The sequence below is a fragment of the Vanessa cardui genome, chromosome 19 (assembly GCF_905220365.1).
Source record: "Vanessa cardui chromosome 19, ilVanCard2.1, whole genome shotgun sequence".
Taxonomy (NCBI): Eukaryota; Metazoa; Arthropoda; class Insecta; order Lepidoptera; family Nymphalidae; genus Vanessa; species Vanessa cardui.
The window spans coordinates 12,479,368-12,505,812 of NC_061141.1; the positions used below are offsets into that span (position 1 = coordinate 12,479,368).

The window sequence follows — 26,445 nt, forward strand, 5'->3', positions numbered from 1 at the left end:
TGTTTAGGCAAACACTGATTTATTTTTTCCATAATCATTGCTCTGGCATTTGAAAGCAAAAAAAGACAGATCATTATTTACATTTCACCCTCTAAATGACATTTGTAGGTAAAGCCACAAACGTTAATTGATGTTTTAAATTCGTGGAGCATTTTTGGATACTGAATGTAGCAAGGTGGTTAACACATCATTTTGAAGGATTTAGCATGTGGATTAATTTCGGGAAATGGAATTAATAATTATGAAGCTGATATTTTTAAAAATATAGTTGGAGGCGCCGGGTATCGATCCCGGTACCTCTCGCATGCTAAGCGAGCGCTCTACCATCTGAGCTACGCCCCCTTGTTGAGCAACTTGAATATATTAATATTATTTCGCTAGAAAGCCTTCAAAACTAATAGCGCTTCAGGCGTTTACATATTTAATCATTACGAACAAAACAATTTACAAGGCGAGCATATGCTATTTATTCATATTTTACAATTCGTTGCAGTAAACTTATAGTTAGTTCATTTGAGTTATCTGTTTTATTTGTTGCAATAAATCCTATTTTACTACATACGAGAGTATAGCCTTCTATTTTTTTATTATTAAAGAAGTATTCATTTTTACGCAAACTACCTCCCTCAAATCCCTCGTTTTTACTAAAACCGTTACAAATAAGTTCTTGTTTAATGTTCCCAGATTTACCAGGGTAACAAGAAATGCTAAGAGATCACAAACTATGCGGTCTTGTTAGGGTGCAGCAGCCCCTTATAGGCAGAACACATCTGTCATATTTTTTGTCGGTACCATCGCAACTCAACAACCAAAATATGCCTGAACTACTTTAAAGGGTTGTTTTATTTTCCCAAGGATACCAGGATAACATACTAATCGTGAAAGCGACTTACTTATTTAGTTAAATAAATTGAAACGAGTTACAGGCACGATTAAATATTCACACATTACAAAAATACCGAGTTTTCATACCTTTCATATTATGTTTGGTGATGAAAAAAAATTTTTAAAAAACCTACATACATACATATACATGTCGAAAATGAATGTGAATGTCAAAAGCTGTTTCTTATCTTCCTTTTCAAGAGGAGAATATAATATAAGAACATTCCTAGCAGCGAAACTATTTTTTTATTTTAAATACCACAAAATTGACTATCTTAACCTGCTATTTACTTACTAATTTAAATATGTGTTATGTTGTTATTGCAAAAATCCTATTAAGGCAGATAAGTGAAAAATAGCTTTTAAAAGATTATAAGCAAACTCAGCTCGTTTAAAGAACAAGTAAATATCAAATATAATTATTAGCAAAATAAGCAAATAGTGGAAACACCGGGTAATGATCCCGATAAAAGCTCTTGTTTGCTAAGCAAGAGATCCAAGTGTGCTACAATTTTGTTATTAATATAATCATAATTTAATTACAAGAAGACACATCTGTTTTCATTTACATAATTAATAACGTGAAATGTTTAAATATATTTTGCACTATTGCTTTTTGCACTACTACTCCAAGGGCCAAGCGTTTTAATTATAAATAATCAATGTAATAATTATTGATTTATTGTCATTTTTTTGTTTCATAATCTCAATATCATAATTATTTGTTTAATTTTGTTCAATCGCTATCAAGCAAAATTTTAAATAGTTTAAACACATTTTAAAATTTCTCTTTCTTAAAGTTTCTTTTAATTTAACTATTACACTGAAATACTATAGGGATCATAAAAGATAGATTACAGAATAAATACTAGGATAGCATCACACTCAAAGAGACCGTACCCTTACTTAAATAGAAGTTTTAAGAATCCCCACATCGGACCTTTGAATCAACCCCATTATGGATATAAAAGGGAACGATCCCACTTATCCCGATTCCCGTCGAAGTTATTCCCTGTTACGTTCCCAGTAATACTAGGGTATCATAGACGTATAGGAGTATCGAATAGGTTTATTTAAATTTTACAACACACAACAGCTGGTTCCGTTGAGCAAAAAACACAAAACACACCCACTGGTAACGTAATAAAGGGTTGCGTCTCCTTCTCACAAGTACTAGGAACACATACATATATTAAAAAATATATCTTCAAAAATCTTAGCAACTACAGGAAAAAATATATAGGTAGAAAGTTAAAATAATACTAAATTGTTATTCATGGTACCTTGTTCTTATCTTGAATACATATTTTATACCAATTCCAAACATATTTCAGCTTAAAAATAAAACAAATTGGAGGCGCCGGGTATCGATCCCGGTACCTCTCGCATGCTAAGCGAGCGCTCTACCATCTGAGCTACGCCCCCTGATAATCTTTGAACGAATTTTTTGTTCGCGTAATATTTTAATGCGCAATTATTATTATTACGTAAAAGTAAGTTACGTGACATTCATACTTGAAAGTCACGTGAGCCTTTCACTACGCTGCAGATTAAATGCGTACAACCTTCAACCGAAGCGTAAAACAATGAATGCGCGTTCTTAACATTTATTTAATAGGTCGATTGATCTAATCTATAAAATAACTTTTTTCTAGAATAATAAATTATGTATAGTAATAATGTACATATAATTGTTTTTTGGCTAACAGTTCTAATATGGCCAGAAACGTCGGGATGTTATTATATGTCTAACATAGGTAGGTTACACATTAATAATAAAAGAGACAAAGTAGTATATAATATGGTGGAAACAAAATGTGAAGCACATAAGATATGGCCTTACTTGTAAAGGTTACAGGCAACCTTGGGACCGAGCAAGTTGTCTAGAAGCTGGAGGTGTCTGTACCAGTTTTAAAACTACTCGTTTATGGTAACAGATAGATATGCAGCAATGCATAAAAATATAAAAAAAACCGATTTTTTTTAATCTCTGATTGCACTTGTTTTTTTACCAATAAATATTCAAAAACTTTTCAGAAAGTACTGTCATAAGATCCTTATCTGAATCTGAAAAAATTCAAGAATAGTGTTGTTATTCGAACAGAGCGACTCTCATAGGAATCACCAAGGAATTTAAACGGAATTCTTAGACAAGAGAGAGTAATAGGGTTGAATAATACAAAAATAAAATGCATCGCAAGAATATATAACTCCCAAAGAAAATTCGTAGGGTCTTGAGCGATTCGCGAAATTCACAAATATGATGATATTTATATACGTTAAAGCTAATGGCTCTGCAGCTATTTTCAGAGAGTAAGAAAATTTAAAATAAAGGTGAGTCGACTATTAGGCTTAACAATATAAATGAGAAAAATTAACGATCTGTAAATATTCTGTAAGACTGGACTAGGCTAAGAACATAGGGATAGAATTTCATTGTATATATGCAGATTTTTTCATGATATTTTCGTCCCCGCTGAGCATGAAACGTATTATAACCGCAAATTAAGCACACAGAAATATGTCGATTGTGAATGCCAAAATTTAAATTTGTTATATCTGTTGTTATATTCAATTGCTATAACCACGGGACCATCAAGATACCTAATCTAAAGTGGCAAAGGAAAGAAAATTACATAAATAAACTTATTAGGATTTATTTTACATACCATGCAGCTCATGAACAATATTAGTCAAACAATAGACAAGTGTTGAGAATTAAAGGCTTAAGTTTAAATTTCTTGCTAATATCATCAACGTACTGTTTTTATATTTTTTTGAATGTTAAAAACACATGTCATTTCACAACTAATTGATTTCAAACGTAATCGACAAATTAAAATACAACCTTAACGGGGGCGTAGCTCAGATGGTAGAGCGCTCGCTTAGCATGCGAGAGGTACCGGGATCGATACCCGGCGCCTCCAATTCGTTAATTTTGCTAATCGTCCTTAAAATTAACTTTATATATTCAAATTATAATAGTGTTCCTAAAAGTCTTACATAACTTTAACATATGTCAGAAGTAAATGTAAGCAATAAGAGAATTAATATTACCAACATAACACATACATTGATAGATTTAATGACTGTAAAATTTTTCAAACATAACTAAGTATTTAGTTTCACCTGACAGCAATACTCAATTAATCATTTTTGATAATCCTTGAAGTTTTGTATTTTTATATCGACGACCCCTTAAAAAGTTATACTCTAAATGATTTACCAAAACGCAATCACAAAAATATACTTTCCTTATAAATCACTTACATACATTAGTCTATATCTCTATAAATTAATTTGACATCATTCTAATCTACTACTATTACTTTCAATTGAAATGAGCGTAGAGTTCGGACCAGGAGCGGGCGTCACTTCTATACGACATTTAGGCTCAAGGGATTGGTTTGAGTTAAATTCTATGACGTCAGCTTCCGAAGTAGCATCTAAATTTCTAATAGAAATATCAGAGAATGACAATTAGAAACAGGCTTTATACTTAAACGTTTCCAGTTAGATAATAATATTCATATTAGATAAGGTATAGCAACACAATTATTTTTTAATTGTAATTTCTCTAAAAAGGAATCTGAATGAAATTATTTAGCAGAGTCTGCTGATTTTTCAGCTACGGTTAAAGTGTTTTCGTAATAACCTAATGGGCTGGACTGTTTCATTAATAATTATGAATTTTATAAAGTATTGTTGTGGCCTCAGTTACTCCTTATTACATCAGCTATCTGCCTGTCAGCCGTCAAAATCGGTCCAGCTGTTTCAAAAAATACGTTATGTGTACCGCGAATGAAATAGATATGCGTTTAGTTAAAAGCGGATATTTTAATATTACGAGAGTCGAGATGGCCCAGTGGTTAGAACGCGTGCATCTTAACCGTTGATTGCTGGTTCAAACCCAGGCAAGCACCGCTGATTTATGTCCTTAATTTGTCTTTATAATTCATCTCGTACTCGGCGGTGAAGGAAAACATCGTGAGGAAACCTGCATGTGACAAATTTCATAGAAATTCTGCCACATGTGTATTCAATCAACCTGCATTGGAACAGCGTGGTGGAATATGTTCCAAAAACCTTCTCCTCTAAGTGAGAGGAGGCCTTAAGCCCAGCAGTGGGAATTTACAGGTTGTTATTGTTGTTGTTGTTATTTTAAAATTACAAACAAACAATTCAATATTATTATACCTATGTTTATTACCTACAAGTAACATTCGTTATTTTTTCAGTATAATGAAAAAAAAAAAGCAAACAACCTATCTACCTAACTGAAACTAAATGTATTTATTATCTTCATATAAACTCCTTGTAGTATTCGAAATAAACTGAAAAGTCACAAAGCGGAAAGGCGGGAAACACCAGTCGTATATGTGTTGTTTCTAGTTCCGAGTAATATTAGTTAAAATTTCAAACAATGCAAATGCCTCCGAATTTCGTGAGCGATTAAATTCCCAATGTGGTTTGCAGTTTAACGTTACACTAGCAAGTTGTCCCGGTTCTGCACGGCTGAAAATAATTTAGCTTGTGTCCTGTGGTACTCAGGCTAATTGTAACTTTCTACCAGTGTTTTTTTTTTAATTGGATCATTAAATTGTGAGTTTACTATATCTACTTACAAATAAAAAAGACCTCTTTATAACATAATATTAGAATAGTTTCATCATAAACGTACCTTATAAAGCTCAATATTTTTCAACCCCGAAAAAAGGTTCCATTTGGAGGCGCCGGGTATCGATCCCGGTACCTCTCGCATGCTAAGCGAGCGCTCTACCATCTGAGCTACGCCCCCGTTGTTTCAAAGAGCGAATGCTTTATTCACTTGGTATGAATTATATGAGTGTATTATATAATACATAAGATAGGATCGCAATTATACCGAACGGCCGAATGCCTGCGGCGAGGACAACAGTTAAATATTAAATCGGCCAGTACATTGCGCCTTTCACTTTGATCATACACATCAGAAGCTTTGAACAAGTGATTTTTACATTTCTTATTTGAAAAAAAAATTAAAATTATATTCTAAAGAATTCAAATACTTAAAAAAACACATCAAAATATGGAATAAAAAAGATTTGGAGGCGCCGGGTATCGATCCCGGTACCTCTCGCATGCTAAGCGAGCGCTCTACCATCTGAGCTACGCCCCCTGTTACCTAAGATGTATTAAAATACTAATATATTGATTGTGTTTTAAAAATGTCACGTTACTATTTATAAGTATTGTAAACCATAAATTATTTGAGAAATTATCACGTTTTATAATCTATTGGATAACATAAATCTCGTTAGATATAAAATAAACTAAATTACAGCATTTCGAGTCAGATAAGCTTGTTTTCAAACCGACGTTATTTCTTAATTGCTCTCTTTTATTTCTTGTATCTTAGTACTAATTTATAATATTCATCAATACGAAACATTTTTAGATTTTTTTTATTACTATCAAGCTACTCGAGACTCAAATTGAGCCGCTTGGTAAAAGGTCGTACCAGTTGACATGGGCATTGTAAGAAATATTAACAAACCCATACTTAACATATATTCAATGCAAAACTAATACTGCTAATATTGGCAAACTAGTATCATGACTTTGACGACTTTTTTTTATCACATTGCAATCTTCTAAAATTATTGTCCATGTATTATATACAAAAACCTTCCTCTCGAATCATTCTATCTATTAAAAATAATAATAATAATAAGCATTTATTTCAGATTATTAATCCATATACAAACAAAACAATTTATGTGTTAGTAACAAAAATAAATGTATAAAATTAAAATTTTGTATTAGTATTACATTTAAATAAATAATTTAGAATTAATTAAAACTAAAAAGAATTTACGGCCTTCGATGAGATAGTTGTCTAGTAGAGGGAGCATGAAAAAATGAGGAGCATCAAAAAACCGCATCAAAATCCGTTGCGTTTTAAAGATATAAGCATACAAAGGGACATAGGGGCAGAGAAAGCGACTTTGTTTTATACTATATAGTGATGATATATAATAACCGGGCGGCGTAGTTCAGATGGTAGAGATGGATGGATCGATAGCCGGCGCCTTCTTCAAGTTTCTATATTTTATTTTTGTTTTGACAAAAGATAATTCAGAGGTATATATTATTCTTCTTTTGGCTTTCATTCGTGTCTAAAAATATGTTGTCAAAGTATTACAAAGATAACTATTATAATATCGAACTTTACGTCATCAACAACTTGTATAAATTATTATTTACCTGTAGTTCTTAAAAACTATTGACACATCAATTCACAATTGATCACAATTGATGACCATAAGTATGGTAAAAATTTCAAGATACTTCTTGGAATCTTCTGTTGTCCTTGTATTTATGAGAAACTTTTACAATCCTCTATGATCCATTCCATTTCACAGTTTTATCTGGTTATCCTTTAGTAAAAAATATAGGACAACAGCTGTTTCTTGCACAATGGCACTCTCAGGTAAGACTAAAAATGCGAGCACCTCTCCGTTTATAGAGTCCTGGTATTCTTGGGAATGCTATTTATTTTCAACGGCTTTCTCATTTTTTAAGTATTTTTTATTTCATATTTTAATTCCACTGGGATAGAGTTTTTGTAATATGACTTCCTGCATAACTTAGTGAAACCAGTTTGACAAAAATATATAGGTACCACCCTTAACAATTGTTCACAACCCTCCAACTTTATTCTTAAATAATATCTTGAGGTTCTATGGTACCCTGGTGTTTGTGAGAAAAGTTAACCCTTTCGTCAGCTATGTTACAACTGAGTTTGTTTTTTAATTTTTAATATCCATTCCACATTTAGTGTCCTTGAAAAATAAATTACCAAATTGTGTGTATGTTATTTTACGCTATTATGTCATAAAATATTTATTCAACACAATATATTGCACGATACGTGACTGTTGAACTTATAACAATATTAAATTTATATACATGTTATATTACTTAATAACTATTTACTTAATAAAATAAGATGATTTTTATGGCACTTGATTAATCAATTATTAGTAATTGACACATGACTTTTAAGGTACCCCTTACTATATATATTTTATTTTTATTTCATATATTACATAACTGTTACTTCAAAAAATGTATTGTAAGGAATATCATATAAAGTTTACACTACCATATAAAGTATAATGTTTAAAATTTTTTAATCTTAAACTTGTACGTTACAATTGGATGGAGAGGATTTAAGGATGTGTGTTCGTTGAATAGCTAGCTAGTTAACATGCAACCGAATACCAGGAGATCAAAGACTTCGAGGTAGTTTCGTCCAAACTTTATCTCGGCGATCACAAAGCATGTTTTGAGGGTGTGCTACACGAACACGGTAACTATTTATTATTTACCTTGCTAGTCGATTCAGAAAATAAAAACTGAAAATAATACTTTTTCTCATTTTATATAATCTAACTTACCTTGTATCTTATTACGATTCCTGAATAATTAACTTTATACAACCAAAAAAAGAACCTAGTAGTCTCTAAAGAGACTTATAATGTTATGTTATATAAATGCTGGGTATGTAATATTTAACCCATTAATATTTGATTGCCTGAGGGCCTTGCGTTTTAAAATACATACTTTTAATTCTGAATCATTCAAATAAAGATGAAATTTTATAGAAAAAAATAAATTAGAAGGGATTTTTGTATAACTTTACTCATTATTAAAATATATCCATTCATTTAAAATATGGAAAACAGTGGTTTTTAAAAAAATATGATTAATTTGAATAAATAGAATGACCGCGCCTGGGGCGTCGGTGTTAAGTTTTTTTAAAGTATGTAAGTGAATTCATTCAAATACGTTACAATATATTATTTGATTACTACGAGATACATTTTATTTTATATATAATATTATATAAGTGATGACGCCGATCTCGGAATAACCAGTGCGATTTGAATAATTCTTTTGGCGCTCGTTATTTGTTTATAACGGCTTCTCGTTACGTGATACATTCACGTGAACACACTCAAAACAATAAAGTAAACTACATACATATATGAAACAGGCATTTATATGCGTTTAATCCTAAGGCACATGAAACCGCAAGGCACTACCAGTGATAAATTACAGAATATTTTTTAATGTATTTTATTGTTTATAAAAGTAAAATATTTCAAAAGCACACTGAATATGTGACCTAGTTTTCATGCAAAGGTGGAAAATAAAAAGACGGTGAAGTCACGGGAGACATATCAGGCAACCATAGGAGTACAATAGGTTCGCCGGGAGCGCGACGTGTGTTGAGTACGGGAATGTGGAAATGACATGATTTTATTTTTCATTTATTTATAAGCAAATGCGACGTGCCCAAACAATAAATATGCTTTCATACAAATACTCCTATTTGAAAAATATAGATATTCAATTATATTATTATTATTAAAACGACACTAGCTTGGTGGTAGGACAAGCCCCGTCAGGATTAAGTATCATCTATTCGTCAAATATTTCTAACAGGTAGAGACATAATATATTGTTTTCCACGTTGGGAATTTGAGGAACGATTGATATTTCGTAAAGTTTGAAAGTCTATGGTCAGTGGTGACAATTCACCACCAGGTAGCCTTCCACCATAGCTGAATGATTTTTTTGCGTGTAAAGTAATAAATAGCTCTACGCCAATTAAAATATTTCTCCAAGATAATAACAGGAGGTTTACATCAAAATCCATTTCATTTTTTTTATTTAAGCCAGTTGGGTAATGGACTGCTTTATAAAATAAAAAGAACCTGTATCAACGTCAAAAATACGGAGTAGGATGCCATAACATAACAGCAAAGAGGTTTATAATTTTAGAAAAGGAAATAAAGCAGCCCCAGTTCTTTATTTTAAACTTCTATCATAAAGTTCAAATATGGCAGGTATTCACTTCTATCTAGAACTTTCGAGGGGTTAACTGGAGTAGGTAAACAATATTTCGGTTGCGTTCAAATTAGCAGTAATATTTCTTAGGGCACGAAATAATTTTCCAGTAAGGAAAATGTAAAAATTCCGTCCGTAAATTCCCTTAGTAAGTTGAGTCGTCATGTATTTTTTTACTTTGACTTTAGACTTTACGTATTTTGTACCAATTTAGGCCGTTAAATTAAATCTTGTTATAAAAAATTGACTTAGTAAAGTGTAATCGCATTACATATTATTAAAAGAAACACGATAACTTTTTATTGAACCGATGCGAAAATTGGAGGCATGGCCTAGGTTTTTTTTTTATTTATAACTAGACCATCGAGGGATTTCAGTCCTGTAATATTTTTTCAATCTGTAATTTGAGCTATCATCGCTCTATGTCGGATAATTCAAATATTATTTGTTAGATTGACTTAGATAAGGTAAAAGTACTCACCGGCAACAACGGTCTCTGCTCGTGGAAGTCGTTGCAGCACATGGTGTATGAGGCCCACGTCGGTGCATGCTTGCAGATTGCGTACGCTTTTTCTCAATATCGCGATGAACACTGACCAGATCTCCGCCTGAAATTAATAGTAAAGTAAGTAAAGTACCTAAAGTAACAGCCTGTACATTTCCCACTGCTGAGATAAGGCCTCCTCTTCCATTAAGGAGAGGGTTTGGAACATATTCCACCACGCTGTTCCAATGCGGATTGGTGGAATGCACATGTGGCAGAATTTCGATGAAATTAGACACATGCAGGTTTCCTCACGATGTTTTCCTTCACCGCCGAGCACGAGATGAATTATAAACACAAATTAAGCACATATATACAATGGTGCTTGGCTGGGTTTGAACCCGCAATCATCGGTTAATTGAGCTGGGCCTGGGCCACTGGGCCATCTCAGCTCCTGAAATTAATACATCATTAAAAATAGTCAACAAAAATAGTAGATAACACTTGAATTCAAATATTGTGGGTTCACTCCTCGAACCCTGGTGAGCGACATTGAAATTACATGTGTTTTCGTTTGTACACGTATTTTAAGTATATTTATCGCGTGTGGAAGATTTTCAACAACCTGTGAATGAGCAGAGCGACGGAATAATCTACAAAGTATAATAAAATCGAGAGAGAGAACAGCATTAATTCAAATAAATTTATTGGTTACGAGTAATTATAAATATAGCTAATGTACCGGCGTTAGTCACCTTGGATTTAAAATTTTAGTTTGAACTTAAAAAGCGAAAAGTATCGGTGGCATGAAGAACAGCTGACACGAATCCAGCTGGAAAGTTACACGGCAGATCCGTTGAAACAATGCGGGCGTATTAAAACATAATCCACTCGCCGCGTTCGTTTATCCATACCGCCGAGCATCAAGGCAGAATTTTCAATTTCAAAGCTTTTCGTTTAATAGAGCCTGCTGTATAACAGCATAGTCGAGGCCCGCAAAATATTTTTAATGAAATTCTTTTCTCTTTGAGATGTTGCCTTGGTAATTTAAAATTTTAAATAACGATGTGCCCCTACCCTAATTTTCTCTAATGTATGCTATTTCAATAGAATAATGAGTTTTTCACTAGTAGCAGTTAGTAGTATACGCAAAAAGAACGAAATGTGTTATACTTTTAGAGCGAGATTTTTATTTTACATTCACTAGGATTATTTTAAATCGAGAAATATTTAATTTCACTTTTTTTAGATTAATGAAATGTTTGTATGATGTTTCTCAAAGCGTTCTTGTACCATTCATCAGTGTTACGAATCTTTAGTGAGTTAAGTTAAGTTGAGTGCAAGGGTTCCTCGTGCAAAGTAGACTAGAACTTGTACCTTGGAAAACCTATCATCATCAACAAAGTGTGGCATAAATGACTCTTTTAAAACAGATTTAATAATTTTCATAGAACCGCTAACATTTCTGTTTCTTTAATTATGTTTCACGACGACTGATTCATCAATAATGGTCAGATCTGTTCCGTTTTCCGCTTAAATTTCAGAAAAGTTCCATTCCACAACTTAAAATGGAATCGCTGATTTAAACGGTCAGCACAATGGTGAAGCAGGGCTCCGAAAGCAGTGTACAAGTATAGTACAAAGCGAGCTCCCTAACGAGGCCGGTTGTAATTACATTACATTCTCGAGCCGTTAGCGGAACAATCTCGGCAAGATTACGCGAGCCTGGCTGGAATTCGCGCTATTCACTTACCGCCTAGGAATGTCGAACGAGAATTTTTATTTCAATCAGTTCGGGGCTCGCGTTGTTTCACTTCAGCGTTGATTGCGTGTCGTAATGGACTTTCAAAAGTTGTAAACATTTGCGGAAGCCTAAATGTACCGCCGTCTCTTCTTTACGGCGGTACAGTTTTGCAGTTATGTGATTTAATGATCACATAACTGCAAAAGCTAACTTCGAAATATTAATAATAAGAAAATATTCGGATTGGTGGTTCAAGCGATGATTTATTTTATTATTCATCGATCAATAATATTCTAAGAAGATTTAATCAAAATGAAAATTTTGTTCAAACAAAAAATTGAATGAATTATTATACAAGTAAACTTCCTCATGAATCACTCAGTGGTGGAAACCGTATTCAGGACAACACTGGTAAAACCGAATGCACGTACATTAGTTAAGTTAGATAACGACCATAGGACTTTCAAGCGTACATTTAAAAAGAAAAAGAGTATAAGAGAAATCCGTTGTGCATTAGAGATTATTAATATTAGGTTGGGGAAAAAGTCTTTTCGCATATAGTATGTATGAACTTGTAATAAAATCTCTTTGGCTATACCATTTGTATCTGGCTGGTTTTGGTATCATTAAAAAGTTTTAATTTTAAAGAAGGCACTTCCAAATTCAAATTAGGAATTTGTGTGATTTTCATTTGTTTTTGTTGTTGTTAAAATGAGTGAATCTAAAGAAGAAATTCGATACATTTTAAAATTTTACTATAAAAAAGGTAAAAATGCAACTCAAGCCGCGAAAAAAATTTGTGATGTTTATGGACCTAATGCAGTATCTGTGAGAGTAGCGCAAGTTTGGTTTAAGCGTTTTCAAGCCGGAAATTTTGATATCAAAGATGCATCTCGCTCTGGTCGCCCTGTTACGGACAAAATTGATGCCATTTTTGAAAAAGTGGAGCAAGATCGGCATATTAGTAGTTACGATGTAGCTGAAGAACTGGCAATTGACCACAAAACGGTTTTGACTCATTTGAATAAAGCTGGGTACACAAAAAAGCTCGATATATGGGTGCCTCATGAACTCACTGAAAGAAACCTAATGAACCGTGTACTCATTTGTGATTCTTTATTACGGCGTAATGAAACCGAACCATTTTTGAAGAAGCTGATAACTGGTGATGAAAAGTGGATCACATACGACAAGAACGTGCGAAAAAGATCGTGGTCAAAGGCCGGTCAAGCTTCACAGACTGTGGCAAAACCCGGATTAACTCGCAACAAGGTAATGCTGTGTGTATGGTGGGATTGGAAGGGCATCATTCATTATGAGCTGTTACCGCCCAGCAGGACCATCGATTCAGAACTGTATTGCGAACAATTGATGAGATTGAAGCAAGAAATTGAGAGAAAGCGGCCAGATTTGATCAACAGAAGGGGTGTGGTTTTTTACCATGACAACGCTAGACTTCACACATCTTTAGCCACTCAACAAAAATTACGAGAGTTTGGCTGGGAGGTATTAATGCATCCGCCGTATAGTCCTGACCATGCACCTTCAGATTTTCATCTGTTTCGGTCTCTGCAGAATTCCTTAGGCAGTGTCAGGTTAACATCACGAGAGGACTCTCAAAACCACTTGTCGCAGTTTTTCGATCAGAAGCCCCAAAATTTTTACAGCAATGGGATCATGTCACTACCAACAAGATGGCAAAAAGTTATGGAACAAAATGGCACCTACATACTTTAGTCAAATGTAAATAAACTATAAAAAAAACTTTTTGAATTTTCATATAAAATACGAAGAAACTTTTTCCCCAACCTATTATTAATAACTAGCAACCTACCAGAGCAGTGCTCTTAGCGAGAAAAAATAAGTAGGTATATCTACTGACATTATAAACACAACAAAAAGGTGGGTCTTCCGGGTCTAATATTGCACTAAAATTCATTATTTTCTGATTTTAGAAATATGAAAGTCGGTATAGACGAACACAGATTCTTAAGGTTTTTTTAATGTTCCATAATCATAATTCCATAAGGGGGTGAATTTTGTAATGAAATCTATGCGAAAGTTATTTTTTTCTTAAAGTAAGAATTTTGACAACTGGTAGTTAGGCTTATGTTAACAAATAAAAATAAATATATTACAGCGTGTTTGAAAATTCATCACACGAACAAACCTTAATAGTTTTTAAGTCGATTTCTAGAAGCCTACAAACTGCGACATATGATCGCTTAATATAATGATGTATGTATGTAACACGATTCGAAAAATACAACCTTTTTAAATTTATTATCTTCCTCAAACATTTTATTTATACATCATCAGAAAGGCTTCTGTTGTCGTTTTTACACATTATTTATCCACAACAATGAAATATATTCTTAGGAATTTTTCAAGGAAATGAGACATTCCTACTCTCCAATTATTATTTGTCAAGGTTTGACAGGTATCGGGTAGATGAAAGAAGGTACATCAGAGGGATCACGACATCTTCAGCCTCACTTTTGCTAAAGGAAGACTTTTGCGAGCGGTGGACGGTAAATAATTACTTTATTTAATATTTATGATCCTTTTTATTTTATCGTTTAATTACATTGGTTTCGTAATAATTGCCCTGTTCTAATTAATTAATTGGTTGCGTTGTACACGTGTTGGTTTTAGTAAATTATAGATAACGATTGATTGAGATACTCATTCTAGTGATTAATTATTAAAATGGATGTTTCAGTAAAGGTGTTTTTATCATTTAAAATTTTGAGAAATAGAGTAGTTATGTAAGTGTTCCTTTTTTTTAATCATATTACTATACTAATTTTAGCAATATATTATTTTTAATTTAATGTTCGATAAAATTAACAATATTTTGCACCCCGTAAAATCTTAGGCAGAAATTTACACCCGGTAATGCCCAATTATGGAAAACAATAAAAGAATAAAACCATATTAATAGTGTTAAATGAAATATACATTGAAGTAACAAAAAATAATTTATTCAATTTCAGTCCTTTGCCATTTTTCATTTAAAACTAAAAACTATTTTGAAAATACCTCCGACTTTGAATGGATCAAATCTGCACGCCTACGTATTTATAAGGGACAGCCTACCAGGACCGCATAAGTGTGGAGACATGGAAGTTTTCTCATTAAGCCGTTCGTGATCGTGGCGGGATATAAATGCCTGTAGCGTCCGAGCCGTCTTGATTACTTCGCCCATTAGGTTTGTTTGAGTGGACACGATCTAACTTCTGAAGTCTAGTGCATGCGAGCCGGCACTTAGCTACAGTCTCCTAAATAAATAATACAAGATTCCAATTGACACTTAAGCTAAATACTGTTTCCAAAAAATGGAATAAATTTGAATATACAATATCTACTAACATAAATATTTTTTGAGAAAAATAACCTTCATATTTTTGATAGTATATCAGACAAGTCGAAAGATAACTTCCATACACCAGCATACTTACGGGTGTGTAAAACCTTCGTTTTATAGCCACTAAAAACTTTTCACTAAAATTCTACACCTAAATAAACTTGAAAATACATTCAGGTAAACAATGTGCCGTCGTCGTGCTAACATATAATGTACTGTTACATATAATGAACCGTGGCGCCGAACTTTTTACTTAGCATCGTAAACTTTATACTCTAGATTTTAACAAAGACGGCTTACATATTCTTGCTCATTACGGCGGAAATTTGGCTCGACGAAGTCTCGGATTTTGTTGCTGCTTTATTATGTCCGCCTGGTGTAAGCAAATACAGTTAATAAGTTGATAAAAACAAAAAGGCGAAAGGATGATTACGAGTAGACTGACCTGACATAAAAGACTACGCTTAGCATAAAAAGCAAGCAGTGTCATCTAAGTATCTATGACACGCGCTATAAATTTATGTAAAGTCATAAAATTACATTGAAACTGTCTGGGGTATTAAAGACCTTTAGAGGTTATAACAATTACTTAGCTATTGTGTCTAATGTATCGCCCCTCGAAGTGTCAAGATGATACTGTAATGATCAATTCTAAGCGAAGTTTAAGGGTTAGATACAATCGAACTTTAGCAAGTACTCGACTACATCTGTGCTGGCTAAAACATCGAAAGCGAACCTACACGTTTCAGATGTAATTCTAACCCGAACGAGATTATGCCTTATTGTTGTAGAATAAATATAATTGGAGTGAAATAAATTATTTATTGTAATAAATATACCTAAATATTTTAATCTGATTCCACTTTCCCACAGACAGACGCGGATAGCAATGCCGTTGTAGTATATTATTTATAATTTGATTGATGTTATTTATTTTAATGAGCCTAGATATTTTTTTTAAACAGCTTTATTTTGCAACCACTTCGGCTTCATTTCGGAATTCGCCTTTGTTGATTAGTCTTAGTCTTCCTTTAGTGTAATTAGTCTCTGTGGGATTCTGGATTCCTCAGATGTCTAGATGACTAGTTTGTTCATAATTGAATCGTGTCTATTACTTGATCGCCATTTTGAAAATGTAATTAAAAAAGTGATAGTAAAGTATAGTTCATATTAGTACATTTTATTCTATATGCATTTTTTTATTTTATTTTACGTAAAACAGTAAGACGGTAATTTTTACATCAATTATTAATAATCTTCAAAGATGGTATCTAATCAATGTAATGTCGAGGCAAATCCATAACGAGGTAACTGATAACGTTGATCTCAAGGTGATGATGGGCCGTTTGGGACTATTAAACTCAGTCTAGGGGTGACCCGATACATTTCGCTCTTGTTGCCCGCCCTCACCTTGACCTTCAATAATCTAATTTATGACGTGAATTATATTTTATGAATAGACGCTGTGGAGTATAACAAGAAAATTATTTTAAAACGATTCATTTCATTCTTTCAGATATCATATTTGTATTAGGAATATGTATCATATTCAAATATACTCTGTTGATGTGGAGTTCAAAAATACTTAGTTTAACTATATATACTCGTATATAAAAACTCACATAAATTGATATATAGAATTGTAATAGCTATTGTGTAGCGTCCTCTACTAAGCTATTTGTAGCATCAATATATGCGCATATTTACAATCAAATACGTACCAAAATGCACCAAGGAATTTATATAATACAAGTAACACAATGGGCTTGAAATAATGACTCCTATGATGAATGAGGAGTCGAGGAAACCGATTCTACTTCAAATTCTAAAATTAACACTGAAAAAATAATCGTTTATATTACAGTAAGTACGACCCCCGCGGATTTCCTACAGGTTATTTTAATCGAAGAAATAAACAACCCTTAGTGTTATACATTCCGTGCCATTTGCTAATATCTTACTTATATTTCACATATCTATAATATCCACATTAATTAAAGTTCCCCAGCATACCGATAACAGCTTCTTCGACGTTCGAAGCACCACTTTTACGCAAATTAAAAACATAAGAACATTAAGCACATAATTATATAAATTCATGCTCTTAACCATTGATATCGCGTCAATTTGATGTTAAATGTTACACGATTAATAAATACGTATGTATATAAATAACGTAAGTAATTTCAAATTTATTTCTTTAAGACTGCCTTTTAGCAAAAACCAACATTGTTACATTCGCCCTTAAACACTAACATTTTTTTTCTCATCGCATCCATCACGGAGCGTGATAAGGTGACTCGGCGCATTCTTGTCACGTCAGCGTCGTCTATCACGCTACTTCCCATATTAAAGAAAACCCTTACATTGCTAATATTTGACATTTTGCAAGCAGCCATTGTTCAAAATGCGTAGAAAAATGAAGAAAAATATTATAAAGATTATTTCGTCGTCGCCTTTATTTCTTAACTTTTAACTTAAAGTAAAATTTTTATATAATGTTAAATTGTTTGGAAAATTTTTTTGAATTCCAGTTAAGAATAACATTAATATTAATTTATGAAATATTTCTTATTTTTACCAAAATTCGAATAAACTTACAGCGAAAACAACCTCACGCATTTTTTTCATTTAACGAGTCTTTAACCCTTCAACATCTTGCCCTGCGATACCAGGAATCCATAATTTAGTAGGCGTTCAAAAGGGCCTGACACCAGAAGGGCGTTTTCAAAACGATAGCTAAATAACAGTAGTGAACAAACTTAATGGAATTAAATACAGATAATATCAGATGATTATGTAAAAGGACTTCCGGACGCGTTTTTTATGTCCATCCTAATCCGTAGTAAAAACTATGAAAGCGAAAAATGTAAAGGGTTAACTTGCTCCACTTTGTTACTAGGGCGACATAGGTCCCCAGGCAGTAAAATATACTCTGTGGACTTAAAAAGAAAACAAAAATTGACGGCGCGCCTCCAGTAAAAAAAGTCACGATGCATTCATCTCCCCGTCTTCTTCGTACATTCATGTGTGTGAAGAGGAAAAAAATACGGGGCGGAGCGATTGTTAAGGATAACCATGCGAGTTGATAGCAAAAAATAATAAAAATTTCTAAGCATGAGAAATATTAATAATAATTAATTACAATGCAAATTGATGCCAAAAAATACAATGTGCTTAATATAATTAAATTAACTTAAACTTTAGTAGAAAATAAGAGGATAAATACTCAATATTATTAGTATCTACTAATCAAATTCTATTACCATTTAATAGTTATTTAGATTTTTATTATGTCGTCATAAATTATTTATTTGGGTAAACTATTTTGTTTTCTCAAAGTCACCCCCACACTGACAATGGTTACCATAACAACAGGGGTTACCAAAGTGGCGAAATTTTCGACTTTAATACAACAAAGGGATTTCTACCCCTATGGTGTAAACGTACCAGGCTTACATAAAAATAGAAGAGTTTTGTTAAACCATGGGGTTAGAACTAGTAGAATGAATAACCGTCGGATAGGGGTCTGCTACGGCGGGGTGATTTAACCGGAAGTACGGTCGGCAAGTTGTTTTAATACCTGACATTGTAGGTAAGTAACGGGTAATCCTCGCTTCTACACAGACAATATAATAAATATCAAATAAAGTATAAATAAATATTATTATATTTCTATACAAACATTAAAACAATAACTTTCGTATCATAAGTACATATTTTGAGTTATGTACCTAATTAACCCAGATCGATAGAAAGGTAGACAAAAAGACGCGCCGTAATTAATTTGAAAAAGGAAGCCGATTATGTTTCAGTACAATACGAAGAATAAATAGGCGTAAGACGATTAAATATAAATATCGATGGTAAACAAATATTTAAAAGTGCCTGTGTTAAAATTTACTATTTTTGATTGCAAAATATAATTTTAAAATTTCGTTGTCCCAAACAAAGCCACGTTTACATTTCCCAAATACGAGACAAAAATACTCTTGGTCATAAATACGTAACGCATTATTAAAGCACAATATATAATTTAAATGACACATATTATGTGTAATACACTACTACTTTCCGTAACGGTTAAATGTGCTTGTTTATTTATAATTTCAATGAAAGAATAAACAAGCATAAATTGACGAATAAATTCTTCTACGACTTAAATTACCTGTACAAGATAGGAGACCCCTAGACCTCTGGATCTGCAGTCTCATAACTTGCCTGCTATATCGATGAAGTAGTTCCTATTTGTTTGTATTGGTGTAAGGGCGAGTTTTTTTTATTTAAGAGCAACGACTGACAATAAAATAATAATTATTAAAAGAAAATACTTTTAAATTGTTTCTTCCTAAGCATTCAATACCTATAATAAGTACATATAATAATACTGATTTTCATATTTTAGGATTTAAATATTACCTATTTCTTTGCATATTTTCGATTGCTTGTAATCGCTGCGCATACTAAATTACAAATAAAGAGTAACTATTCTGAAAGGAAGATTGACTGAAAACAAAACATTGATTTGTAGTTGATGACACATCTATTATAATCATACTAGAATGTGCATCATCATGGTTGCAACACAATCAAAAATCAAAATCAAAATAAACTTTATTCAAGTAGGCTTTTATAAGCACTTTTGAATCGTCATTTTACAATTAAGTGAAGCTACCACCGGTTCGGAAAGTAGATTCTACCGAGAAGAACCGGCAAGAAACTCAGTAGTTACTCTTTTTTAACATTTAAAAAATACAACGTCATGTTAATTAAATACAATTATTTAAATTAATGTATCCTGCTTGGAAGTCAACAGGTATTAACTCCACGCTTTTATATCATCTACAAAATCTTGTATCGAATAATATGCTTTTTCTACCAATGTATTTTTTACAAACGATTTGAATTTACTAAACGGCAAATTTAAAAATTTCTGCGGTATTTTACTATCACAATCACACAAGAATGATTGAACAGGCCGTGAAATTCAAGACAGATAGCTTAATAGCAAATAGTTTACTAGATAGATTTTTTTTGTTTTACGCAGCTCGGGGTCTATATGCTTCGCGCATATTAAGGGTCAAAGAGTGACATAGGTTATTTTTTGTCCCGGAAAAATGCATATTTCCTACGTGATAGCAGAAAACGAAAATATTTGTTTAGTAACCGAGAAAGACTGGATCACTTTTAATAAAAAATGATTTAAAGGCTAAAGGATATCAAGCCTTAAGTAGCAGTCAAAAATAAACAGGCACTAACAGATTTCATGTCAAAGATAACTTGAAGACTGCTATAAATCAGTAATCAATATGGACATGACTTCGAGAAGTCTGAAGTGGTTGCTGTGGCATCGAATGATGAGAGATTATTCGAACTACATTTAAATCAACATCACGATTAGAAAATAATATTCACTAAAATTTAAAATAGCCCGATGGCAGATTTAGGAGTTTTCTTCACAAGTATGTGGGCATACGTTACATAAATATAAATATATTAAATATTACCTGCAGGCTTGGCGGACAGTGATCCAGGAGTTCCAGCATGTGCTGTATATTTTGCGCGTCTTGAATCACGAAGTTTAATTCCATGTCGAACTCGCCACCAACCAGCTGTAACAACAAAATAAACATACTCTTAATATTTACGTATAATTTTCGCACAACTAGTAACTTTTCTTATTGAAATGACGGACTTCCATCAAACTTTCCATCCCTATTTCGACCCATTAGAGTCCTTTACTCGACCTTTAATAGTTAACGCTCGGCGATATTATATAAATCAGTCTGAACATGTTATTTTATAAGTATAGATAGATAAAAGATAAGATATTTAAAACTAAATGAGCCCAAACACGAATACAACATCTGGACAATTCGATTGTATAAATTTACTGTTTGGCTATTGAAATAAGTAAAATATAATAATGTCGTAATTGTAATTCTTAATAATTATAGTTTCCTCAAAAGTAGTAAAATGATTATAATTAAACATATTTTTATATAAAATTCGTATCTATATTTAAGAAACGCTTCGAAAACATAAAGACAAAGAAACCTATTGTCAAATTCTTACTTATAAGAATCTCTTAGTTATAAGAACTAAATTTAAAAGAAGAGAAATTGGATATGTCGCGTAGTCTATAAAAATCGGAATATAAATAAATCACTTTTTATGAATGTCAAATTGTCTAGCCCACTGCGATAGTAAATTGACTGCCATTATTCACTCCCAATTGCAATGTCCTCTCAATATCTTAAACAAGTAGGAGTCGCCTCACATATTTCGAAGATATTCGATGCTAACGAGCGATCCCAGGAAAGCTTTCAACATATAACCCTATTTACTATTCAGTAATAGGCAGATACTTGTTAAGGACTCATGTTGTCCTGGTGCTCCGGGCAGTCGTATCACGGGATTTTAATACTCATAATATAAAGGAGGAAATCTAAGTAATTTCTATTTAAATACAACGAGTCTCACTGGTAAAAATATTTTATTGTATCATGACTGTAATAAACATTCGTTAAATTTTATTGAAAGAATTAAACAATTTTTTTATGTTAATGTGACTTTGAATGAAATAATTGATGAATGTGTTTTTTAATCAGTCTTGCGCTGGAATCCGAACCCAAATCCGATCTTTTATCGTAAAAGTATTATTTTAAGGAATAATAAGATGATGATGGTTTTTGTTTGATAAAACTTTAGAATTTATTAAAGTAATTTTATTAGTTTCCGATATTTTTTGCATTTTGCACAAAAACGTTCCCCTTGCCGTACACAAGCGAAAAGGAGGGATTACAGGATATTATATTTCTTATATTAATAATGTGTAAATTAGTTTTTATAGAAGATTTTCATCTATTCTACCGTATTAACATTATACTATATTATACCATTTTTCCTACAAAGCAGCCGTCCCTACAAGAATTTCTTTAAATTGCTCACGTAATTATGTCCTAAGTAATATTATAAATAGTTTGGAGAGCTACTTTCCTGCAAAGTAATTTCAATTTCAATTAATAATGTTTAACACCTCTAGATCCCGGATTTAAGAATTTGTCAACGTTAGACCTTCAAACCTTAGACAGCAAGTAATTTATTCGCTCACACGCATGCCCGATATGCTTTGTAATAATCAGCGCAATAATCTCGTCTCCGAAATAGGCTATTTGACTGATTTTTAAAATCCCCAGGAACCCAGTAAAAGTTGTGTTTTTTATTTCTAGTACATATTTGCCGAAAAGAATCATATTATTAATTCCGTATATAACGCGCAAAAACGCTACTTGGACAATATGACGCTGCAATGGGGTCGGTGACGTCACTTTCCTGTATTTTAATCTGTGGTATATGTACCATACTATACTATATGTAGTATAAAAGCAAAGTTTACATGAAAGTGACTTCATCATAAGCCCGGCCAATCAGAAGCGTTTTGTGTCACGTGACAAACGTTTGAAAAAATGCATTTTTATTAATGGATTTTTGAATAAATTAAGTATTATTTTCAACTTTCGTTAGTAAATAACCATTTTTAAACTCATAATATACACTGATTACAATAATTCACAATTTATTTTTCGCATTGTCAAATAGCCTATTGACAAGAATATGAATATACGTACGATGTTAGATAAATAACGGAAATATTATACTAGGACGAAATGATTTTTTGATAATTATATGAAATAAATCAATTTATTATTATAATTGCAAGTGAATGTAACATAGAATTAATAATAAAAAACATTTTGGTTTTAGTGCGGCCGATATCTTACCTGTCTTCTATTTCTATTATGTCAACAGAATATTTTCTGACCGATTGAAATATTGGCTATATCTTGAAAAGCTGGAACACAATGGGGAGTTGTCCGCGTCGTGTTCAACGGACATTCAATTTGCGCGATCGGTCAATCTCTATATAGCCTCTGAGCGCCTGGTGCCCAAGCCCTTTGTATTCATCAACAATGGCGTCAGTCAGCATAGACATTGGAAATAAGTATCCTTCTTGTTAACACAACACACAACCAACGCAAGTCTTGTCTGATTGAAATTAACAACTAGATTAACTTAAACTAATATATTTATTTATACAATGAATAACTACAAATTTGCTTTAGTAATAATGAGTTTATTTAATTAATTAAACTTGAATTTGATTGTCATGTATTAATTTAATAAAAATAAATCGCTCAGTGAAAGTTATGAAGTAATTTGTCCAGAAGGTTAAGTTTTGTGTATAAAGCTTTATTTTCTAACTATAGGTATTTCAACTAATGGTGGTAATTTTTTACAAATACAATTTTTCAGCAATTACATCCAAAATTTATAAAAGTCTCTTTGTGTGTAAAAAAAGATGGTTTTTGTTTTATTGTTAGTTTAGGAATACACTTGTGTGGAAACATGATGATTACTCATAACTGAAGTTTTTGTACAAAAGTTATGAAACAAATGTCGCTCAATAAATCAAAACTTTTTCGTGTATCTATTACTGTCAAGACAGTTTTCACATCGAAATCGCACCAACTCAATTTTTTTCTTCGACTATTACTTAATCCATCCTACAAAAAAATAATGGTAGGAAGTAAAATTTCAATCGAATTAGCAAATTCGTTTTAATTAAATAAATACAAAACATTATTTTTATTAATTTGCTTACTTTATTCATCATAATAATTCATATAATAACTAATATAACCTACAAAGGCGAGGCGGTACGTACATATTACGTATTATTTCGTTTCGTTAAGTCAAACAACACCATCTAAATAAATCTCTCACTCACATACTAGAACTATCAATTATACCACGAGAATATATCAAATAGGGTATATCTAAAATATACTTAAAACTGGGGTAGAATTAATCGGTGGCTGTTGGTCCACAGTTGCATACAGAGGGCGGAGTTACAAAACAGGATCACATTTACATTTAAATAAATATGGGGATCTTTATTCAATCATGGACATAGTTCGAGGTTTGCAAAAAAGGGAAAATTAGCATAAAAAGGTATTGCGAGTGTGCTGGACAGTTCTAAGTTTCAATTTCGACATCTCACAACATGTCATACCGGGGAGGTAACTCTCAGTAAGTAGGTACAGCTTTAATAAAAAGACCCTTTGACTTGTTATCCTGTGTCATGTACGAGTTAAAGCCTTTGACCTTTACATTAACTTTATGTTAGTTGAATGAAAATGTTTTCTCCTGGATTATAATATTAATAAAGGTAAGTAACGTATTTAAAGTAAAAGCTCTAAAAAATAATATTTTATCAACTTTAAGCTTTATTGTTCATTAAAATTCAGTTCAAACAAAATACTAGCAATACATAATTTATATTTAATTTTGCTAGGTTATTAATTGCTAAAATTGTAAATCTATACTTTTACTCAATGCATATGTACTTACACACGGTACATATACCAAAATAACATTTTTTTACAATTTTCGGTCTATCTATCTGTCTGTCTGTCTGTTATAGCCGTACAAGGTCGCGAGCACAGCTAGTTTATTATAAAACTAAATATATGGCATACCAGTATAATGGCATAAAAATTGATATCAGGACTTCAAAGTAATAACAATGTTTGACAATTGAATGTTTTTCGGGTGCTGAAATTCATTTTCGAAGGAGCCGTGACTGGTAATTTAAACATTTGTTTGAATCATTTTCTACGTATAATGTTCTATATCAGATTGGGACGCTACATATGATACGTTATTATTAATCACGGAATATACAAGAATATTTGTATATCTGACACAATCATTATTATTATTTGAAATCATATATAAACACCAGAATATATTTTCTTTTAAAAATGTGCTTCTGATTTTTAGCACATAATGACTTATCAAGGAAAATATAAAAATAACATGGTCTGGTCGCGCGACCGATGTCACTTATGCCAACATGATTATACCCGGTAGTTGAGGCGTGCGCCGGTAATTCGATTGCGTTACCCGTAGGTTATTATTGCCGCCGGCACTTTATCCGGTTCGATCTGGATATAACCCTTGATAATAAAGTCGCCTGACATATGCCACTTCCTTTTCAAGTATTATTAGTAAAATATTTTTCTTTACGTCTATTTTCACATTCGAATTTTTTTATCAATGTTATGTTAATTGTTAATGAGACAAGTTCTAAAAATAAAAATAATGATAAAAGGCCAAGTTTCATATCGACTGTGGAACATCAAATATTATTTAGATCTTTGGATAAGGTTATTTGAGACAATGAATATATAATACACATTGTATATGCAATTTCATATTCAAAATTTAAATAGGTCATAGGATTTTTTTTTATTTCTAGTTACTAGGCGGCAGGCGCCATTTTTCGCAAAGTTGAAATACCAGGCTTACATGAGAGTCGTAGATGCAAGCAGTTCTGCATTAACATTCGCAGTGTAATTATGGGGAGAGGCTTGCCCACGGGGGAAATGTCCCAGTATCGTATTAAAATGCGACGACATCACGTACCCCGAGTTGTTCATAATGCCCGTTGCCTTATTTTCTATGCAAAGCAAGTAATAACTGAAGATCTGTACTGGTAAAAAAATATTTATTATACTAAACATACATATACACGATTTATTAAATGATTAAATGAGCTATTCTTGTTTATTATGTGACATTTAAGATGTTTTATTTGCACAAATTTTGTACTTAAAGAATAAAAAGTTTCTTTAAGAATACAATAATACATACCTAGAAATAAGTACCTATATGACACAAAATACTTTTTCAAAATTATAAAATATATTTGAATTCTATATGACAATTGTGGGTCAAAGTATTGAAGCCAGTCTTTTCATATCATTTATAAAATATTTTATGAATCTGTAAAAAGATTCAATATTTCAGAGTATCTTCTATTTTCAAGCATAACATAGCCTTGAAACATATCCAATAACTTAGGGGTAGATTCGCTAAATTCGGAAAATATCGAAAATCGCCGCCGACGTCGCCATTTAACCGAAAAAGGCGTTGTCACACGCACATTAGTTTTGGGCGGCGAGATAAAGTGATCGTAAAATCGAGACCAGACGCGCCGCG

The 26,445-nt window shown here is 32.3% G+C and overlaps 1 protein-coding gene and 5 non-coding genes across 13 annotated transcripts in view; 1 reads left to right on the forward strand and 5 right to left on the reverse strand.

Annotated features, from left to right (window-relative positions):
- LOC124537775 (neurobeachin-like) overlaps window positions 1-26,445 on the reverse strand; it is a 410,519-nt gene that overhangs the window by 211,623 nt on the left and 172,451 nt on the right. For all 8 annotated transcript variants that reach the window (XM_047114671.1, XM_047114669.1, XM_047114672.1 and 5 more), the window contains exons 2-3: window positions 20,886-20,990; window positions 10,265-10,391 (exon numbers count right to left, since the gene is read on the reverse strand). In XM_047114671.1, coding sequence (XP_046970627.1) covers window positions 10,265-10,391; window positions 20,886-20,990 — 232 coding nt within the window. The remainder of the gene's footprint in view (window positions 1-10,264; window positions 10,392-20,885; window positions 20,991-26,445) is intronic.
- Window positions 270-342, reverse strand: Trnaa-agc. Its single transcript has one exon. It is a non-coding gene; the product is annotated as a tRNA-Ala (tRNA).
- Window positions 2,238-2,310, reverse strand: Trnaa-agc. Its single transcript has one exon. It is a non-coding gene; the product is annotated as a tRNA-Ala (tRNA).
- Window positions 3,740-3,812, forward strand: Trnaa-agc. Its single transcript has one exon. It is a non-coding gene; the product is annotated as a tRNA-Ala (tRNA).
- On the reverse strand, window positions 5,611-5,683 carry Trnaa-agc. Its single transcript has one exon. It is a non-coding gene; the product is annotated as a tRNA-Ala (tRNA).
- Window positions 5,971-6,043, reverse strand: Trnaa-agc. Its single transcript has one exon. It is a non-coding gene; the product is annotated as a tRNA-Ala (tRNA).